General features: G+C 40.1%; 1 protein-coding gene across 14 annotated transcripts in view; it reads right to left on the reverse strand.

The window, feature by feature from the left end:
• The window catches only part of UNC5D (unc-5 netrin receptor D), a 220,653-nt gene that overhangs the window by 54,368 nt on the left and 143,799 nt on the right, over nucleotides 1-22,486 (reverse strand). For 12 of the 14 annotated variants that reach the window (XM_013194413.3, XM_066983334.1, XM_066983335.1 and 9 more), the window contains 3 exons: nucleotides 19,656-19,874; nucleotides 12,662-12,805; nucleotides 8,399-8,502 (listed from right to left, as the gene is read on the reverse strand). In XM_013194413.3, coding sequence (XP_013049867.2) covers nucleotides 8,399-8,502; nucleotides 12,662-12,805; nucleotides 19,656-19,809 — 402 coding nt within the window. In that variant the 5' untranslated portion in view covers nucleotides 19,810-19,874. Of the gene's footprint in view, nucleotides 1-8,398; nucleotides 8,503-10,013; nucleotides 10,144-12,661; nucleotides 12,806-15,141; nucleotides 15,729-19,655; nucleotides 19,875-22,486 lie in introns of those variants that run through there. The other 2 variants (XM_048047289.2, XM_013194419.3) reach the window with 2 other exon arrangements.

Raw genomic sequence — 22,486 nt, forward strand, 5'->3', positions numbered from 1 at the left:
TGTTCTATATAACTAGAAACAAGATTCATTGAAGACTATAATTCACCAGCCTTTTTTGCCAGTGTTTTACTACAATACCATTATCCTGCCATATTACGTTTTACAGTATGTGTGCAAGTCCCATAAATACACGAGCCTATGCAAAGTAGGCAGTAATGACTCTCGCTGCTTTCAGAATACTTGCTGCTTTTGAATTTTATGTGAGTTTCATATTTTGTTGATGTGTTTGCAACGGGATACGTACTGCCCAGAAGAGAAATTATTTTACATTTTCATTAAAAGCTATAGCGGTAAATAAACCATCAGAACTCATGCAGATATTCACTGAAACATCTACAGCAGTCCATTAAGGTGTCAAAATCTGTGTTAAACATTTGAAAAAGTAGCTGGATGCAGCACATTTAAACCTTGAATATATAGATATAGGTATAAATGATCAAGATATTTTAGAGTATTCCACAAACCTCTGCAGAGCTCTCAAGACAAGTTTACACTCATCAATAATGGCTTGGTACAACAGCTGCCCTTTTATTACAAAAAAGTCTATTCAGACAGTAGATGTAGAAAGATCTGCAAGTTGCTACTAATGCTCAAATTATGAGCTATTCAGAGATTTAGTCTCAGGAAGTATTTATTTATAATAAAAGAGATTTAGAATAAATCTTAAGGTCAACTTCTGCTCAGATTTACTTCAATATAGCGTTCCCCATCAGGTATTTCTAGCTGGGACTTGGCTCCCCTGAGCTAATACCATTTTCAGCACAAAGCTGTAGGTCTCACACTTGGCAGCAGCAGCACTGTAGCACTGCTTTAGCAAAGGTGAGCAGAATCCAGTAAGCTAAAGGTTTTTAGTTTTGTTTTTATTTATTTGAAAGCCTGAGGGTTAGAAACAGTAATCTCTAATATCACGGTTTATATGTCTCTTCGATACAAAAGGCCTGACATTTCTAAGAAACAGTATAAATCTGCAGTAACTACAAAAGATGATAGAATTTATTAAATCCACCACAGGCCAACTGCGTGTACTTCAATGGCAGCTTCCAAAAGGTGTTGCACTTGAGCGCGAACAGGAGGATCAGTTTTATGCCCATCTTCAAATTCAGTCATACTAAATTCACATCAAGCACAGGTCTCAAGGACACAATGGAAGCTCCTGATGGTTAATTTCAATACAGAATATGAAAGTTTGCTATCCAATTAAAGAAACATAAAGAACCACCTGATTAGCAAGCTCACTGAATTAAACAGGAACAACCTACGACAGCCTGAGAAATGTAGGGCCCTTCTGTCACCGACGGAAGATTCATTACTAGTGTGCTCCCAATGTATCACAACACCTGTCCAAAATATCAAAAGGATTTTAAAACCAGTTGTCTAAAAATTTACTAGCTAAAAAAGCAAGCACTTTTTTTGCTCCCATGTCCAAAATAATTGTGAAATATTATTTTTTTTTAACTCTCTGAAGCACTAATAGCATAAAACATACAGAACAGAGATAAGCCTACACTTAACCAAACGCATACTGACCAAGTCCTTTCCAGGCTACAGTTCAAGACTGGGTTGGCAACAGTCACAGAGTGCAACATCATGACTATCAAGAACCAGACAGTTTGAAGGAATTACCGCCAATGAACTAGGGAGGATGCTATAATTTATTCTGTTTGCTGACTGTTGCAAACCACCAGGATCTATTAGATTGATTCCAGACGCTGCACCCAAACTGGTGCAGAACTGCACAAAAGGACAGAATCAAGCTGTCCACGTTCTTCATTGTTTCACTTTTCAAGTAAATGAACGCATCACTGAGAGGCTCTGACTCTAGTGCTCAGTATGTTCTTAAAATTAGTAAAAAGAAAAATATCCTTTGGCAAGAGAACAAGAAAACACTAAGGCATGACTAGGGTTACCAACCTGCCAGCTTTATGGATATGAAATCTTACCAAAGTTGCTTTAATACAGTCAAGGTAATAGGTATGATCAGCACTATATCATGTTAATAGCATGACTGTAATACAGAGAAAATAGCAGTACAACAATGAATTTCTTGAGGAGGAGGGGTTAATACCCATTAAAGAAACTTGCAGCTTGCACCCCTGTTGCTTTGCACTTTGTGTATCGATTTAAAGCTCAGGTTTGTAAAAACAGAACAATGGGGTTTAGGGCCTCAGATGTATTTGACTCCTTTATATTTGTGAACATGCATGCAAAGGGTTACAGATTTTCTCTTAAGGAATGTGGCAACATCTCAAAGTTGCATTACTGGACTGTAAATGACATCAAGTGCAAAATCCCACTTTACCTTCCTAGTCCTGCATACTGAACCTGTCGAATGTTGTTTTAGCCCCCAAGGGGCCAGCTGTATGCTGAAGGGGAACAAAAGGAAAAAGACCTCAAAGAGTATACGCTTTCAAGAAGAATTATTTAAGCTGAGAAGGAGGAGAAAGTATTGAACAGAATGAAGAAGAGACTGAAAATGCTAACACTCAATATACAGAAAGAGCAGCAACCATGTCAAATGCAGCAAAAGGATCTATCTAAAAAAGACTAAAAGTAAAGGTTAGCTGAGCAGATAGGGAAAGAATATGTCAGGAAATTCACTTGAGAAGATGTATAGGAGAGGAAACAAAAGGCCTTATTATATGCTGTACTCTATAAAACGGAGCACTGCTTAAAAACCACTGGAATTACATGAACAGAAAGCAAAATCAGTGTGCACCACTTGTTGACAGAACCACACGTACGGCTCTGGCTTTCAGCATATTGCTATTTGAGAGATCCCAAGATGGACTGCAGAACTGTCTCCTGATAAACCTTTTTCCAGGATTGAGATGAATGAAGAGAAAATACTTGAGAACTTGAGGAAGGGGGAAAAGAAATGAAAAATCAGGATAGATGAATGAACTCCATTAGGCACTACATAACACCTTCTCTCTTTTAAAATGGGCTTTCCCTTCTTTTATTATTAGGTTTTCCTCTCTTCTGCTTCATTCCTTTCTCCCTCTTTGAAAACAATATCCTAGCTAAGTTATTTAGAGGCTGCTGGCTGACAAGTGCTAAATGATTCCTTCTTTTCCAAAACCCAGCATGTTGAGGCTGTCAATCTTCCTAGACATTGCAGACTATCTCTGGAATACTTGAACTCTACTATCATTGCATCTCATGTATAATTTCTCCATTTCTTGCATTCATTTCAATTGTCTCAGGGGTAAGGAGGCATCTTAATGCCAGTTCTGTTGCTGTTCACACTTGAAGCATCTGTTTTGCCAACATCACCTTGCAATTAGTGCCTTCCTGCACACCCATTAATTTATTGCTTTCTTGTGAGTTTACAATTATCAGAGTGGCAAGCAGAGTGGGCATGAGTGTGAAAATGCCCAAAGTTCACACTTTGTCAGCCCTGCACGTCAAATCTACTGACTTTGAAGTTAGTTGGGCTCAGGGTGGGTAAGCAGCATTACCTGGTAACAGATACAGTCACACTCAGGAATTCAGAAGGAACTGGTCAGCAGACAAACTGAGCAACGCACCCCGCAGACTTACTTTGAACTGACACAACATGGCCAGGGCAAACCCCTCCTGGTTTTTCTGTTGCTTTTGCAACCAAATTTGAGGCCTATTGTAACTTCAGTTTTCCACTTAAACCTTCCGCTTGCATTTTTAACCTAAGCTACACCTCATTTGCTCTAGTTAGTCTTTGTTTCACATTTCCAAGGCTGAACCGTAGCCACTTCCAAGCTACACACAGGACTTGAGTCTTTGCTACACCTGAATGCAGAGAGTATTTTATGCGAAGCTGTAAGCTAAGGACACGCTCTAAAAATCATCTGAAACCAGCGCAATACTTCCTTGGTGTGAGACAAGGGAGTGCAGCATGAATAACTGCTGGGTGTTCCTAAGAATAGTGCAAAGTAGTAAAATTAACGTTCACAACAGTAAGTGCAAAACCACACATACAGAGAGTAAAGCACTGTGCTCCAGACAAAACATAAAACATACACAAGTATGATGAGCACGTTACTGTAATAACGATGCATTTTTAATAGCTGCAGAGGCGGGTCATACATGGGGCTGACTCTAGGAGAAGAGTCTGTGAATGTATCTTTTATATTTTAGGGACAAACCGATGGGCTCTGAGCTCACGGAGCCTGGCAGGGAGCCATGCACTTACCCAAGGTGCCGCAGTGACTAAACAGACACGTATCTCGGCTAGGATAAGCTGCTCTGCACCATGCCCAGGATCTGGCTGGTAAGCTGCAGTAAAGCTTTCTAACAGCAGAAATTTGTGCGTGAAGGGAGGAGGAAGCAGAAGGAAGACTACCAGTCAGTCAGACCGGCAGTTAATGCAGCTTAAAGAAACACATTGTGTGTTAATGGCAGCATCAAATACACCATTCTTAAAAATGTCTTTTTAATATAGAGAAGCCCTTCTTCCCTGGATTACTGATGATTTTTTCCCCACAAATGTTCCCAAATTAACAAGTCACATATAATGAACGAGGCTGGCCTTGTAAAGAGATGCAGACAGTCAACAGCAGCAAGGCTGACTGAAGTTGTCACTCTGGCAAACTCAATATTCAAACTCCACATTTTCAGAGAGGAGAACTCAGCCTCCCTTCCCTCTGATTTTCATCATTCCAATGAAAACCAAAATAGTTCCTCTCATATCTGTGGAGCGAAACAGTCTCAGCAAGACGAGAATCAGGCCTGGAGATCTGAGCCCAAGGTACCCACCCGGCAGCCTAACAAAAACCACCAGCAGACATGGATTCATCAGAGAGTTTATCCAGCTCCTGTACTATACCACAACTGCCTTACTGCATACACTCTGAGCTAAATGAAGCCCCTATTGCACACAATTAATAAACATATCTATGGGGAGAATCTGTTGTGGGGATTGGAAGCCAGAACTGTCTCTTCTCTAGGCCAACTCCGCATCAATTGTGAAGGAAATGGCTCTGGTCCCATCAAGCCCGTGCCAGCAGAGATTCTGTTATATTTAAATCAACATTTGCCGCAGCAGGGGATTATCAGATGCTCTACTTAAAATGACGGATTTTCTTTTTTGTTTTGATGTTTAACTCATAAAAAAAAATGAATTTATTTGGGTTGAGTGCTGATGCCTGCAAGCACAGCTGCTCACCAGCTCTGTTTTGCTTGCCATGCAAATGCACAAGAAGAAGATTTAAAACCCTTTTACAATATGACTAGTGTCAGGATTTGCGTTTTCTTATTCTCTCACTGCTGTGGCAATGCACACAGAATGTTCCCCACACTCAGCAACCTCCCAAAGCAAAGATCTGCAGAATTTTCTTACGTTCCTCTCTTTGCAGGAGCAAACTTTGGAGATGAGAAACCTGAAAAAGGCAGCAGAGGCAGGAATACAGGGTGGAACACAGGGTGGTTGAAGGCAGCTCAATCCTGGCCCTGCACACAAGCTGAAAGGCAGCACGCTAGGAGCAGATCAGCGGAGCTCCACAGAGCACGGTTTGTGGATGTGATACTGCCACATTTAGAGGCGGGTGCCTATCCTGCCCGTTCTTACTGCTGCAGAATAAAAAATGGTTCAGTACTTTGCTAATGCTATCTGAACTATTTGAAAGGGTAAAACAATACCTCAGGTACTCAATTCTCTTAGCTGCTGCTGCCACATGAGGATTTATTAGTAGTAAAAGTCAGGCACGTTTAATAGCATTTCATGCACAAGAGATCGACTTTGGGTCTATGAAGACTGTAATCAAATTCTTGGAAAGAAGATGCAGATTTAGAGAGATGCTTCTTCTATGTCTCTTACTTAAGACCCAGCTGACACAAGCTACTAAAATTTGCTGCTAAATGAGTCAAGACAGTACAGCGCATTTCAAAGCAGCATTAAAATCAGCGCTTGCCTCAGCAGGATTTGGTGCTCTTGATTCATGCCTGTATAAAATTAACACTGAATTAGAATACCGCAGTTCTTTATTTGTAATCCTCCTTGATTGTTTGCTTTCACTAATATGTTATTCAGCTTAAAGACTATTTACTAAAAGTGAACTCTGTGAGCATGCAGAGCATTGACAATGGTACATTAGCTTCCATTATTTGTAAATTAATTTATATGAGTCAAATTTTAAGCCATATACAGTTTGGATACTTTAAAACTATGGAACCAAACCTTTAATCCATATTCTCCTAACTGCTTTTATATATGCTGTGTGCAGAAATTAATACAAATAAGCAAATTTAATCCAGATATTTTCTTTGCTACTGATGACGAGCTATTGAAGCCTTATTCATTTTGGAACAGAAATGGAAATTTCTCCCATTAAAACTAAACGTGGAACTTGGTCTTGATCACTGTATGATCACCCAGTCATCCCTGACATCTCACCCCCAAAATAAAGAAAAACAAAGACTAGCACTAAGAGGCACCGTTGGCAGAGATGCTGACTGTTATGACATCTCAGGAATTCTCAGATGTGGACCCCTAACGCTGCTGCTCAAACACTTTTTCTTGCACAAAAGCACAGTAAGGGGTTGCCACTGATGGCACATAATGGCATAAATAGGGCTGGGGAATGCAGGCAGTACCAAGTACCTCTGCCCACTAAGAACTATGCTGAGATCCACTAACTCAGTTTTAAAAAAGGAAATATCAGTTATGGTTAAAGTCACTGAGGTAAAAATATTTGAGGAATGACTAGCAATGCAGACAGGAGTAGTGGGAAAGAACAGGTCTCCTTCCCAGTGCTTCCTAGGAAACTGTCAGCTGTCACCACCAACGCCCCCGCTTTCCATTTCTTATAGGACTAATGACTTAGGATTTTTAGGATTAAGCTATGGTGTAGGAGATCTGTATAAAGAACATTTACTTTTAATATTTCTGTCCCTAGGTTTAACAAGTCTTCAACACCTTTAAGCTGCAGAAAAACAATTCCAGAGATGAAGATTTATATTGTTGATAATGGGGCAGGCTCACATAAATAATTGAGCTGAACTTGAATTTCATTCCAGTTGTAAAGGAGCTGCCTCTTATTGAACTGCATTGCGTGATTAGAGGTCTGACTACATCATTCATTCATAGCCATTGTCAGAAATAAATCGCTAGATTAACTTGTGACTACGGCAAGCATAGGAAATGTGTGCTCTTTGGGAAAATAATGTTCCTGCACTTCTGCACTTGATGGAATAGAATAATCAGAATCTTCTCTAAGGGATTCAGACAGATATTGGTGACACAAATGGGGCATGAATCTCCTATCCATTCTGGTTTCGGTTTGCATTTCCAGGTCCATGCAGAGTACAGATTAAAAAAACAAAACAACCAAAAAAAGAATGCCACAATTAGCATCTATTTTGCATCTAATGAAACAAGCACAAGCTTCACCTATCATTACTTTCAAGCCTTACGTTTTAATCTAGGGCTTTATCCAAACTCTAAAGAAATAAATTCTTGCTTAAAAGACATTGATTTGTTGCCAGCCCTAGGTTTTGCAATGTTCTACACATCTTGGTACCCACATGCACAGACATAACAATTATTGAGCAACACTTAACGCGCTATCTCAGTTATTTCTCATCCACTTATTTAAGAGGTCAGGTCTTCCTTAACTTGAACATACCAGAAGAGTTTATAACCTCAAGCTTACTGCCACAGATTATAATCATTATTTATTTGAGTCTGATACCCACTTTCTAAAGCCACTGAATTATTTCCAGTAGACTGTTTACCTTGATGAGCATAGAATTAGCCTTGCATGCTGAGCCTTTATGTGAAATTTTACTGTCCACAACAGATATGACCTGTTAAGATTTACCGGCTTTATTAGCAGCAATAACAATTTTACAATCAACATCAGTAAATCAGGGTTTACTGAGAACTCTACAATTTTTATCTGTAGAAAACAATTAAAATGTCAGTTTTTCATTCAATGCAATTCTTAACTTTCATAAAAGAGATATTTTATTTGATTGTTGACTGTAAAGCAGGTAATTCTAAAATTATCTCCCCAATTCCCAATAATTCCCAAGTGGTTGAATTCCAACAAGGATAGCACTGCTTGGCTATTTAACTATGCAGAAGTTAAAAACCAGCCAAATGCACGCAATCAATTCAGCAAACCACGTTAGTTAGAAATGTACCTATTTACTCAATAGGTCATAATTTGTGTCTTTGGGTCTCAAAGAAAACACATGGAATTTAAATAGCTTTTCATTTGAAAACTTTTTGCTCACCTTTAAACACTGTATTTTTTGAATGAGTAACAAAAACATGAAGTATTTTTTACTTACTCTGTAAAGTGTTTACTTACACTGTAACCAATATTAAGCCATGAAAACCACATGGTACCTGAGCCCTTTTTGCTTCTCTCCCCATTTCCCACCAGCCCAGGAGGCACCAGTAAGACACAGAAAGCCTCACCTCAGCTGCGGGGACTCCCTCAGGTGGCCGGCAGTGGAGAACGATCATCCCTTCGATAGGAACCTCCTTCCCTTGCGGGTCTTGCTCAAAGTTTTTCCGTAAATCTGCAGAGAGTTTAATGCAATAATTCATTATACCTTCAGTGCAACTTTACCTGGGTAAATGGAGTTCAAATGCTGAGATACAGGTATTCCAAAAGACATTCTTCCCCAGGCAATACTGTGTAGGCTACAGAAGTAACTACACTGCCTTGCATATTCTTAAGGATGTGTGAAAAGCAATGGACAACTGACAATTCTTCTGCAGATGAAGAGAGGTAGAGAGATACTACATCTATAGCTGAGTTTCCTTTTCTCCATCTTTAAGAAAGTGGGTGACTACAGGTACTGTTGGAGGGTGTTGTTTGCACCAACAGAACGAATCTGAGGCTGGGTGAATTATTTTCTTAGTGCATGCTACCTTAGATCAGTGCCAGGGTATTTTATAAAATGTTCTAACCTGTACGTTTGTTTAGATTGCCTGCATACTGCAAACTGGAGGGAAGGATGGGAAAAGAATTAGATCGATTTATCCAGTACCAAGTATCCAAAAGAAAAAAAACAAAAAGAAGATCTGATTGCTGGAGGGAGGCTGTGCAATCTAGCATAAACGAAAAAAGAGTGCACACGAACTTGAGGTTTGCCGAGGATTCCAACAGATTTGCTTTAGAACATGTACCCTAGGCAATATTCCAGCATGACGTTATCCAGGAATATTGATTTACTTTCCATTTTGATGATAAAAATCATGCGGGACCCCTGCCCATGCCTAGATTGAACTCAATTTTTCTATCTTATGGTGGGGACAGAAATTTAGTAGATACTACAGTATTTATTGGTTTGGTCCTCCTCAAACCAAATTGCATGTGAACAACTCCTGGTATTATTTCCATAAGCAGAGCAAGGACTGCAAAGGTGAGGACATAATAAGCAAAGTGGAGGTCTACGTGCCTAAATGACTCCCACCTCTGGCCTAGAATCCAGGCACAAGACCAGTATCAGAGCATTTTGCTTTACGGGAGGTTGGGAAACGACAGAGAAAGCTAGTGAGGTATTACATTCAACACTTCAACAAAAAACCCTGAAAAACATTTTTTCCAAACTTTCTCCCCATGGAGAAACCCAGATTTTCTTTTCTTTAAGGAAAAACACTAGCAAAGCAGAACCTATACATTTAGATGAGAACAACCAGCCCCATGGCTGCATTATCAGCAAAGTAAGGTGAGAGAAGGTTCACAGGGCCAGCAAACGCTACCATCTCTGCATGCCAATTTCCCAGAGTCAGATGCATGCTCTGGACACATTCCAAACCGGCCACCGACAAGACTGCTTCAGTTCAGAAACTGAATTACCCCGATACCATGGCCAAGCCAATAATTAAGGATAAGAAAACAGGCCTATTGTCTGAGTCACACTGATGTGACCACAGGACTTCTGTGTGCAAGTGTCTGGGTAAATCACAACAGACATCAAGAAAACCTGTACCTAATGACATTGACCTGACCCAGGTATGCCCGTGATTATGTACAGTTTTGCTTGTAGTGAAAGGGAAGCATAACAGAAGGAATATTACTTACAACATGTGCTTTGAGAGTTAGGATGTTTCCATTAGACATACTCATTTTCTTCAAACAGTGTCTCAAATTCCACAGTGTGGATTTACTGATTTAATTTTCTCCATTGCTTACACTTCATGAAATACAGCCCCTTAAACAGCAGAGGCTCTGAATCAGTTACACTTTAATATATTTTATAAAATACATTAAGACTTATTTTAGCAAGCCAGCCAGTCACTAGAGAAAAGATTCATGTAGTGCATGTATTCTCCTTTTTATGATTCTTTGTTAATGATTTTTTCACACAGATAACCAATCTTTTTTTCAGTATGCTACTTAAAAACTCATTCATTAACACTTCAGATGCAGTTGTGCCTACAAATGTCTTTATTAGGATGAAAAATGGAGTCTGATCCATCTTCTCGCTTTCTCTGCATTCCGCACTACCAGAAAGACATACTTACCTGCTTTTTCTGAGAAATATAAAGTGCTGTAATGCTTTGGACTCAACTCACAATTTAGAACCTCAAGGCTATACGTTCAAAAAAAAAAAAAGAAAGAAAAAAGGAAAGAAGTCGACACTACACATCGCAGTGACAGGTGCTGTGAAAAATCTCTGAAATGGTTACAAGTTCCGTATGCTATCACAAATTAGATCTGCACATTCTCATCTCTAGCCCTCTACAGGGCATTCTCTAGGTCAGAAATCCGTGCACCAAATTAAGTAGCTGTGTTGTTCACCACAGATGGGGTGGCACAGGTCCATGAAAGGGTGAGCTCTGGAAACTCATGGAGGGGAGTTGTTACAGACATCTACTGGCAGCTATTCATTTGCTCTGTCTGGAGTACTAAAAAGTGCCTACATCTTCACACTCAAGAACAAAAAACATGGCTGCAAGGAAAAGCAGCAGAGCAAATGGCCAGCAGAGGAACACCGTGCTCGGATGCAACACTCAGCCCCAGTCAGTATGACATTACATAGAGCAGAAATGAAGAGCGCTCTCTGGAGTGCCTGCTAGGCTAATGCGATATCTGCATTTATGGGTGGCAGCTGGGGATGTAGCTTGCAGAAGAACTGGTATCACAGCAATGGGTTTGAAAGTCCCAACACATGGCTCCTCCTGCTTTGCCTCATTCTGATTTTTACTCATATTGCCACGTTATGGGGCTGGGAAATCACAGTGCAGAGAAAAGTCAATAAAAATTCAATTCAGAATAATAGTCCTTTGCAGCTCAGCAATACCGAGGAATTATCAGATCATTCAATGTTATGACAGTTAATGCAGTAAAATAAAAAACCCGAGTTTACACATATTTACACATTCAAACTAAATCAGCCAACTAAAAAATCTGTCATTTATAAAATCAAGGAGTTGGTACATTGTCCTATTACTTACTTCAAATGTTTAAGTTATCCTGATAGGAAAAAGGGAAAAAGATTTATCACAAATTGCTAGAACTCTATCTGATAAATTTAGCAATCAGAGTTTCTTGCTTGAGCCTCCTGACTCACCGAGACCTCCCCCTGCGTTCCCATTCCCTCCCAAGAAGCATTTCTCCCATCTTTTTGCAGCGTGTTGCCATCATTTCCTGGGACTAGGTCTATAAAGACCTGAAGTGGTGATTTAAAGGAAAAAGGGTTCACAACAGACTGGGGGAAAGTAATTTCCTGCTAGCAGCAGTGCTGCAAAAGGATGCTTTCAGGCTCTGATTCTGTTAGAACAATGCAGCAGATCTAATTGCAGGGTAAAAATTGGATGAGTCTTCAAGTATCTCCACAGTCTCAAAATAACAATTGTGTTTGGGTTCTGTCCTTTGATGTCCCTCTTACTATGATGGCATTTATTGCATTTTCCATTCCATCTTTTTTTCAGATAATGAATCGTTGATTGAGAGTGATAACACTACAGCATAGTACTTCAGATATGAAGAACAGAGATAGACTGAGTCTGAACACTTTCCATCTGGGGAAACAGTTGTCCTCTGCTCCCTGTTATATTAAAAAATTTTGTCTTTTGTGCTAAAGGAGTTTAAACCAAGTAACTGTTCCCCCTGCTCATCATAACTCTTAATTAATCTACAGTGCTTTTATTTAAAGCTTAACATTTTTCCTCCACTGATTAGAATTACCCAATTTTTCCTACCTTCATCTCATTGTCCCCACATCTTATCATACCTGACAACCAAAACATGCTTTGATGTTGAAAATTAAATTTAGAATACCATGCTACAAAATATTCTAGTGTATTTTTGCATTTTTTATACAAAGCGTATTAGTGTTAAATGGTTTTCCAGACGTTTTACACCCGTCTTGCCTATGTGGAGCAAAAGGGCACTTTTCAGGGAGTTTTCAATTTGCATTAGCCTCTTTTATTATATTGCATTGTTATAAAACTGTGAGTATGCGATCCAGGCGGAACCTCTGAGAGAAACAGACTTGCTGAGCGTAAATGCAAATCAATCAATCCACATTAAAATAAAAGAAATCTCTGAAAAGAAAAAAAAGAAAAGAAAAAAATACACAAAAAATAGTATGCTTTTCTATGGTATGTCAAAGTGAGCACTTGTAAAGACAGTAGTGCCTCAGTGATATCAATACGTATTTAACCCTAAAAGAACAGCATATTTCCATGCCTTACAAAACCTAGAATAGCAGAACATTTACTCACAGGCTATGCGGACAGATGCCTTCCTACTCTTTGAGGTCCCTAGGTGGCTCCATGCAACACACTGACACCAGTAATCTTCTGGCCCATGGAAGTCCTCCACCTGCTGTCTCGTCACGTTGATGAACACCTCTCGAATTTTCAAGCCTGAAGGGGAAAGATACAGAAAATGAGCCAATACAGGCTATCTTACTTGGGCTTAAAGCTACGGTTAGCCAAACCTTTTCTTTTAATTAAACAATTCCATTTTAAATCAAGGCAAAGCTCTAATTACTTTGATAATGACATACGACTGCTAATTAAATCCTAAAAGCTGAATAGGTCACAATGCACTGGGTTAAAAGAATTACCCACCCACTGTGGTCTTTGCAAGAATGTAACACTTCAGAAACCTTTTATCTTGTGCCTTTTTCTCCCAAATGCTTATTTGGATTTTTATAAGATGCAATAAAATTGTATTCCACCTAACTCTTAGTGACCTTGAAAACCTTTCCCAAGTACCCCAGTAGGCCCACCCAGAACTACCCCTGCATGCCAGGAACTAATAAAAGCCCCACTGAATTCCAGCCTCAGTTCCAGCCGTTTCCTCACACAAGAGAGAAAAGCTTTGTCCTACAAGTGCAGCATGGGGAAAGCTAAGCTCAAGCCAGTACAGTCTGGAAGTTGTTAGATGAGAGAAAATAAACGGCACATCTCACAAATGGAGATGGTCCTCTGCTACTCTGCCACAGGAACCAAGGGATCCAGCTTCAAAAGTGAAGCCTTGCCTTTTTTTTTTTTTCAGCTTTCACAAAAGAAGCATTTATAACCTCAGAGAGGCACCTGACTTATTTTATACCATTTCTTTCCTAAAGCAGAGCCTTGCTGAATTCATCTGCAGTGCACTGCTGGTTTTCTACTGCAAACTTGCTTGTTTATTAAAATGAATGCCTATCTCTTTCCCAAGGTGGAAATCAGTTTCACCTAGAGAACTGAGAGAAGGATCTAATGGAATAATGAAGGCTAGCCGGGAGTAAGGATGGGGAAAGCCCCGTGCTTTTTCTTAGCCTGTCACCATTTTTATAACCTCCTAAGCACAGATGAAATTTAGCAGTGTTGCCCTTCAGACCAGAAGCATTTGCTTCTGTCAAAGTTTGCAGGTAAATACAAGACAACAAAGACCAAAGTCTTGTAAGCCTGACACTTTATTTTACATGCTTGGGATGTTTGCCATGTCTGCAGCTCCTTTGTACGACAGTGTTGGGGAGAGGAAATATAATCCAAATCAGGGTTAAAAGGCATTAAGAATCATTTAAAAGCGCTAGTCGGAAAAACATTAATTTGAAAATTGAAAGAATTCATGCCTACTACTTTCTTCTTTTTCTCCTCTGGTGCAGTCCCAGGATACTTATTTCCCCTTCACTGGAAATGAATGAAAACTCAATCTTAAAATATTTCATGCCTGTGAAGTTTATAAAGCAGCAAGAAATTTCTAAACCTGCACTCCATAAAAATTGGCTTCTACTTAATCTCAGGCATCATTAACAGCTGGGTATTTCACTTCTGAAAGGCACCGGGAAGTCAGCTTGTTCCCTGGGTAAACAAGAGAGATGAGGCCCACTGGGGATGCTCAGGGAAGAGGGCTGGGGAAGGTCAGGCGAGCTTTAAATACTACAAAGCAAGTCAAATTTTTTGCTACATTTTCAGCAATAGGCAAAGGACATTTTTATTTCTTTTCATTTATCCTGTTTGGCTTGTCATATTTCACAATAACACCTTAAGATATGGCCAAACCTGTGACAGCTTCCTAAGTTGACTCAATAATCATTTTAGTCACTCAAATATTTATTCACTCTGTAATAAGTAAACAGAGGTTTCCTGGTTGTTTTTATTTGTGCTTTTTTTTAAAAAAATATGTTGATGCATTTTTCAAAATTGTTTACAAAAAATCCCTTTTGTTTTCTGTCAGGATGAAAACAAGCCATTATGAACGAAACCTCGCGCCTGGAGCTCAGCAGGTCTGTCAGAAGCTCCTCTCCTTGCTGACACAGACTGTAAAATGTATGCTGAAAGTGCACCATCCCAATTTAAACATCCAGGCTGCTCTGACAGCAATGAATCCTCGAATTCTCATCCATAAACAACCATTTTGTAGAGCGATCTTTAGAGGTTAAAGATAACGGCAGCTACAGTAAGTTCCGGTAAAGAACATCTGAGTCCTGGTGCACGGGACGTGGACCACAGCAGGCCTCAACTGGCTGAATATTTCATGTCCCACCTTGCTGTACGACCCTGACAGACACATGCTTTCTTGATAGCGTAAGCTCTGACAAATGAAGCTGTGTGCAATCCCTGGATCATCTCAGTCCAAGCTACAAAGCATCAAGCTCCAGAGCCTCCAACTCCAAGCTAATTTGCAGCCATGTCCAACAAGGTTGCAACCCATCTACTTAAAGACTTCTTTGACAAGGATGAAAAATGATTAGTCCCTGACAAATACTGACCTTTCTACAACGGCCTGTCTCAGTCGGGAATCACTTGTCCGGCATTCAATTACCTGACACGCACTTCTGTGCACCCGTGTGCCCTGTATCAGTGGGTCTCTGCCGCCCACACACCCACGGCTGCCCTGTACACTCCTGTGAAGGTGCTGCGGCCTACTAAGTTTACTCAGCCTCCTGCTGGACCTGAGCACATCTAGCTCACCTCCCACCCTGCCATCAGCTTATTCCCACCATGACCTCTAAGTAGCACCTTCCTGGGGAAGAAAATCCTCCCTGTCACCAGCCGTTAAGCACAACCTTGCTGACAGTGCTACCGTTCCCCCACCCGGTTACGATGCACTGTCTGTCTTCCGAACTCTCTCAATTTCTGAGCTACTCCAGGAATTTTTGGATGCAGTGAATGGAAATGAGGAGTTGAGAACTACCTGTTATACAGCTTACTGGTGCAAGCAACACAACCTTCCCTGATACCAAACAGAAAAATCACCACGTGTACGAGCAAAAGCCATTTCTAGGCTCATTGCTACTGTAAAATTCTGAGCAGTCATCACTGAATACAGGCACCTGCTGCTTCACGCTTGTTAAGGTAGAATATTCTCCAGCCCAGCGCTTCCTTTCACTGACACATTATTTAATTAGTACAGATAAGTCTGCATTTTCTGAAGCAATGCTTAATGTGCTTTGAATCAGGCAACCAAACAGCACATGACTGTGAGGGGCTGGGGGTCCAAGGTTTGAGAGGGGGACAGGTAGGAATCCAGGCCCTTGCAAAGGTCTCCCTGGTTCCCAATCCACAAAATTGATGCATCCGAAATAGGAGAATCACAGAATTGTTGAGGCTGGAAGGGACCTCTGGAGAACATCTAGTCTTTGGGGAAAGTTAGGTGTTGTTTATGGAGAAAGTACACATATTTTCATTTGTTTTAGAAACAACTATGGAGAGCAAATCTACTGGGAACAGAGGCATATATTCTTCCTTCATCATCACTATATTTTATCAACAGATATATTCACCTGCCCTCTGCATCTCAAGAAATGCCAGAAAAATTGTTCATAGGAAATGACACAGAAAGAAAAATCCATGCAAATGAAAAACGGGCACATCATAAACACAAACAACATTTTACCTGTAACTTGTAAAACTCTAATAAGCACTGCAAGTCCAACCCTTTAAATTATTGTGCAAATTATAACCATCATCTTTTGTTACACGGTACAGCCTTGCAGAATATAAAATTATGACTATGGTACTGATATGCTAATAAGCTTTCTGCACTGCTGGATGGTTTAGCTGCAGATAGACTAATGCTGGCAGCAGATGAATAATTGCTCTCCATGTACTAAACATAACAGAGCTGCACAGAACTTCAGCATTTGTCAGCTTTATTTGTTTAAATGAGAAAAACGCTGACAGCAGTTATTGCTGTAATCCTTTTCTTTATCAGACAAGAAAACTCTAGTTACTCTTAGCAGGTTTGATCCTGTGGCGAAATCAAAAGTTGAAATATTTGTAAACTAATTCTGAGATTAAAAAAAAAAAACAACAAACAAACAAAACAAACAAACAAACAAACAAACAGAAAATGAGTCAAACCATAACTATTATATTTTTATCACAGTAGCATCTAGTAGCTCAGGCTCTTACTTTCCAAGTATATAGAGTGAGCAAAGTTCCTGTTCTGCTACATTTATGGAATAAATAAAAAAAGGCAGACTACTACTTTCTGCAGCTCAGGAAGCAAGGGAGAAGATGAAATAACTTGGTCTATAACTGACCAATCGACTGTGACAGCACAGAGTTGGGAACCTGGATCCATCACAGTCGTAGTATGTGTTGGCTTGCCTGCCTGGACCTTCTGCATCAACAGCAGCAAAGCCACAACAGACTTCAGTGCAAGCTCCTCAGGCCCACCAGGACCCTTGTACATCCTCAGCATGTGTCAGGACCTAGTGTTTAAACAAGGACTTTACAAAATTACAAAAACTACATCTGTCCTCTTGTGCTGCTCCTGTTTTTCAAATTAACATATTGAGTCCTGTCTCACTCTAAGATTTGTATTTCTCCCCTATGAAAATAGTAGCTTGTGAAATTGCATTTAATATTCATCACAATGATAAAATATGCCCATTGCCTGCCAGCAGCTGTCCTTCCTGTCCTTTTAGAAATACACAATAACAAGCTGTAGGTAAAATCCATCAGCAACAGTGTGCCTTCAAGTACCACTGCCAAGTACTTCTTGCATACACTTGGCCAAGAGCATGCTGGCAGAGATGCTAAGATACATTTCTTGCAGTCAGCATTAAGTTTCCTCTTTTTTGTTGTTGCTATTTTTCACCCCTCTCCAAAGCTTCCTCTCTGAATTGTCATCACATAACAAACAGTGGAAGAATGGAAAAGGACAGACCCCTTTTCACTTAGTGTGACCTCCTTTTGGTGAACACACCGGAGCGCTCCCTTTAACCAGAGGCACCATTCGTGGCGCAAATTCGAGTGCAGCTTCTCACAAACGGAGCCCACGCAGCATGCAGAACACTGCGTGTGCCTGGTAACAGACGTGTTTATGCTCAGATTTGACTCCAGAAATGAGGGCACTGCCACTATGCATATTTATTCTCCCCCACAAAAAACAACAACAACAAAAATAAAACAACAAAAAACAAGTCTGCTGTTTACTGAAGACTGGGGAAGAGTTCTAAAATAATTTATGGATGCGGATACATCATGGGAGAGAATATCCAGGATTGTCCTTCAACATTACACTGTAGCCTTTACCTCCCTTTCTGGGTTCTAAGGACCACTGCAGTAGCTTTCAGAACACACAAACCCCCTGATCTGTCCGGACCACACACTGTTCAAATAACAATACTTTAAGGGGTAGCTCTGTCCTTGGGCTAAATTAAAACCTGCAGCATTTATATTTTAGATCCCATTTGCTAAGCCTGTGCCTCCACGTCTCAAAACTCAACGTTACTGGTTTTGTTAAAAAAACAAACAAAAAAAAACAACACAACACAACAACAAAAAACCCCACCACACTTAAAAAACAGAGACCTAAAGTTGCTTTATCTTTTTTTCATTCTGTTATTAATCCAAGGCTTAGAAAACGTAATTGCAGTATTCACATGACAGATTTTCATTAACCATATGGAAGGAAAACACTTAGGGTGGACGTTTCTTCTACATTGATTCAGCATTGCCTTTAGAAGTAAAGGTTTCACCTATTAAATTCTTTTTGAAGAGGTAACTGTAAAAACTAAAATTCATCCAGATTAGCATTTACAAAAAGCTGTTAGTATGAAATTTCTTCAGAATGTGTTGCTTAAAAAGAATTCCAAACACCACTGTCACTTTAGGAGACATATCTTCTTTTTAAAACAGCTTCTTTCCTCTCAAAAGGAATTTCTTATATTGATAGAGAGGATGTTATGCCTACGCTGCTATTTCCAATACTTGGAGTTGCCTAGCAATCTTGGAATTTAAAAAGGGGAGGAAAGCAATAACAAAACTGAATTGTGAAATTACAAGACGGTGCAGCATTAAATTGGTTTGCAATACTTATCAAGATGCTTCTAAATGAGAAAAGATAGAGGGTGTGCAGGAGGCATGATAAAATCTGTTGATCACTTTCAACTTTCTCCCTTCTTATTCTCTTTGTTTAGATATACACTTTTACACAATCGATTTCTCCTGCTTAACTTCATTACTTACCAAATACTTATCAACGCTTGGGGGTGAAGGTAAATGTCAAGTCATGCAATACGCTGATGTTGCCATTGGTTTTTGGGGTTCATCCTGACAGGAATCTCATAAAAGCATCGTTCTTTCCTGTTTGTATTTCCCACTACAAATTACGCCATTGAAACACACAGAAGTTCCCTCTAAAAACTGTTATTTTTTTACAGAAAGCTCTCTGTCTATGGTAGCCCTGTGTCTCCATTTGGAAAAGGTGGTGGTGCATATGCAACTTGTTACTGTCTCTGTGCAACACCTCCTGCGTCTTCAGTCACTTTAATTCCCTCCATCTCCCCAGTTATAGTATGTCTCTTCTGCTGGGATCTGTATTCCCCTTCTCCGCCTTTCAGGTCTGACCTTTTCCTGCCCTCTCCCACCCACTCCTTTCCATTTGCATTTGGGAAACTTCTTCTCCCATCTCCACAAAGCTGTGTCTACGCAGTGCAGCACAAGCACACACAATCTGTCTTTACCCACACATGGAGCCAACCAAAACACGCTGCTGCGGTAGCCCGGCAGTAAACTTAGGCTGCTGCTCTGCGCCCGCTAGCACGGCCTACTGGCTGTGCTCTGAGAGCTGGCACTGTCATAGGACTTCTGAATTTGTGTCTGGTCCCACTCCTTCAGCTCGTGCAAGCCTGTAACTACATGCCCTGCAACAAGCCCCAGTGCTCCTGTTTGTGCATCATGGAATGTGCTCTGCTGTACCTTGCTCTGGTTTGTATATTGCTGGGAGACGCCGCACTCACTTCTGTCTTCCAAAGGACACATCAGCCCTTACCTGTGGTCTCATCCATGCTTTCCTCCGACACATGCTCGTTTTGATGGACCCATTCACCATTGCACTTGAAGAAAATCTGCATAGCTGGCATAGCTTTACAGCGTAAGACAATGGGGTTGCTTTTTATAATGTAGGCATCATCTGGTTCCTCCATAAAATGAGGCAGAGTTCCAGGAGCAGATGGGATAGACTCTGGAAGGGCTTCACTGTTATCATTTCCTGAAAGGGAAGGAAAGGAAAATACACATTTTTCATGTTGTTCCATCTTTGTATCATCTCGTTTAATTGACTGGAAACCATTTTGTATTTTATTAGAAACTAATGTTATTGGAGAAAAACTTGAAGAACTTGATAGTTGCCAGGATTGTGCTTTACAAGGAATTTGACAGATACATACACAAAAATAAAAATTTAAATGCGAGAACTGTCAAGAAATTCAAAGCTTCAGAAAAATGTATCATCACTAGTGCCATTTTTACAGATGGCAAACTGAGGCACAGAATGATTAAGTGGGTCACCTAGGGTCACACAAAAAGCCTGTGGAGGAAGTAGAACTAAACCTTATCCTTTTAAGCAACGGTCCAGAGCCTTAACTACCAACCTTTCCTTTCTTTCAAACGCTATATGTAATTTCTTTTACACAGTTGCTGCAGATTTAACAGGGATCAGAGTGCTAACCACAGAGAAATATATTGATATGAACAGCATTACTGTAGCACTCCAACAGTGGAATAAGCAAACTGCGATTTCATACCCACTTAGAGGAAATTTTCAATATGCTTTTACACTGATCCCATTTACTGCAGCCCCTTTCAGATGATATAAAAGTGGAAAAGTGGTTTCTGTAGGGCTAGAACCTGCAAGGTGGTGAGCTTTCTCAGCCTACAGCACAGGCAGGAGGATCCAAAGGCATGCAGTCAGCACTGTGCAAGCCTACATGTTCCGATTTCTGTGCTTAGACATGAACACAGAAACACTCAAACACAAGCTCTGCCTCACTGCAACTCTTCTAATTGAGTCAAATCCTAGATCCTGTGTGAAAATCAGAAACATCCCATTGATTTTTAGCAACACTGGGATTCATCTCAGCAGTTTGTCAGCTTTGTGAGAAAATTCAGAGAACAGCAGCAAAAAATAAATCAATTTATGAAGGAAGATTCCAAATTACTGAGCACATACAGTACAGCCAAATGGCAACAGAGGAGGACGCAGTCTGTATGCAGATGAAGGGCATACAGTATCAGAGACAGAACAGCCGATGGCCATATATATGTGATTTAACCAAAAATAATGAGATGAAGTTAGACAAAAAGTAATTTATAATTAAATAAATAAGTCTAAAAATGGTCACAGGTCTAGGAGGTTATAGAATAGTGAATATATTTTGTTACTTCTCTTAAAAATACATCTCTCGTTTAGCACTGTATATCTGCATGCAAAAATATACCCAGCGTATGTGCTGTGAGATGATTATGATTTTGAAATAAACTCAAGAGGGTTCCATTTTTCAAATGGGCCCAATGTTTTAAACTACATTTTCAGTGTACTTTATAAAATATTATCATAATTCTTAGCATTTTACTGCTGAACATTTATGCCAATTTCCATCTTGTCAATCTTCAGTAATACTGAGTCCCTGCAGGCTTTATTAAACCCATGCTTTATAGGAAATAACAAAAATGTCATTATGAGATTTTTGGAGAGGCATGGAAATCCCAAGCTCCCATCAATATCTGAGTGCTTCACAAGGCAGCAAGAAGCCCGTGTGGAGGAAGAATGGTGGATCATCTCATAAGGACTCATTTAGCCAGAGAGCTTACAATGACCACCGTTATCCCACTAAATTTGCTACTTAGGGTAGGACACAAAGGACGAAATCCCAGCTGCACTGAAATTAAGGGCATAATTCTCCTCGCGAGTGGGGTCAGGATTTAACACTATGGCTTTACATTGCTAACATGTTACTGAGGAGCACCTAAAACCAACAGATTGTAAAATAACATTTGATGGACAGAGGTGATGCAGTGCCTACAGCTCCCAGGGACTGGAACAGGTACGATCACACACTGAGCAAGAGCTACTTTATATTTAACTACAGTTCCAGCAGGAAATTTATCAGTTATTGAGAATGCATATCCTTTCTCATGTCCATTTGTAACAGTTTACTGATGGCAAAAGTGAAGCTGGATTAAAAAAATGCGATTTTTTAACTTCACTTTCAAGGGCCACCTTTTTCTTTATTCTTGCTTTTCTTTTCATCCATCCTGCATCCCCTGCTAGCAAGGACTCCTTTCCAGCCTTGAAGTCTTTCCATTTTTAATCTCCAAGTTATATATTCTTACCAATCTCTACAAGGAAAGTTTGTCATGCTAAAGAAAGGTTAGACTTGTACAGAACTCCTCAGTGAGGGATTGCAGAGTGCTTTACAAATCTTAAAACCACAGAATAAACCAGAAGACTTTATAGCAGAAATATGTTTCCCACACTATCTCCTCAAACATCTGTACAGCAAATAAATGCATTAAAAATAAAATCACCATTAAGTCTGATCTCTGAAATGCTTCTTGTCAAAGCCCGCAGTACACCCATTAGTAACAAAAACGTAGTACTTGTACAAGCTGTCCATCACGAGATGCTCATGGATTCATTGCCAGCCATCTGAGTCAGTGGTGTCCTGTGATTACCCCAAATGTCTTCAGTAACAGATACTGCCGTGATGTACTTCCATTTCCGATATTACCTACCAGATCATCAAACTCCAAATGTGCATGCAGGCGTGACAGAGCTGAGAAATTCAGATGTTCAAGGAGAAACTACTCCGATTCCACTAG

Source organism: Anser cygnoides, chromosome 26, assembly GCF_040182565.1.
Source record: "Anser cygnoides isolate HZ-2024a breed goose chromosome 26, Taihu_goose_T2T_genome, whole genome shotgun sequence".
Taxonomy (NCBI): Eukaryota; Metazoa; Chordata; class Aves; order Anseriformes; family Anatidae; genus Anser; species Anser cygnoides.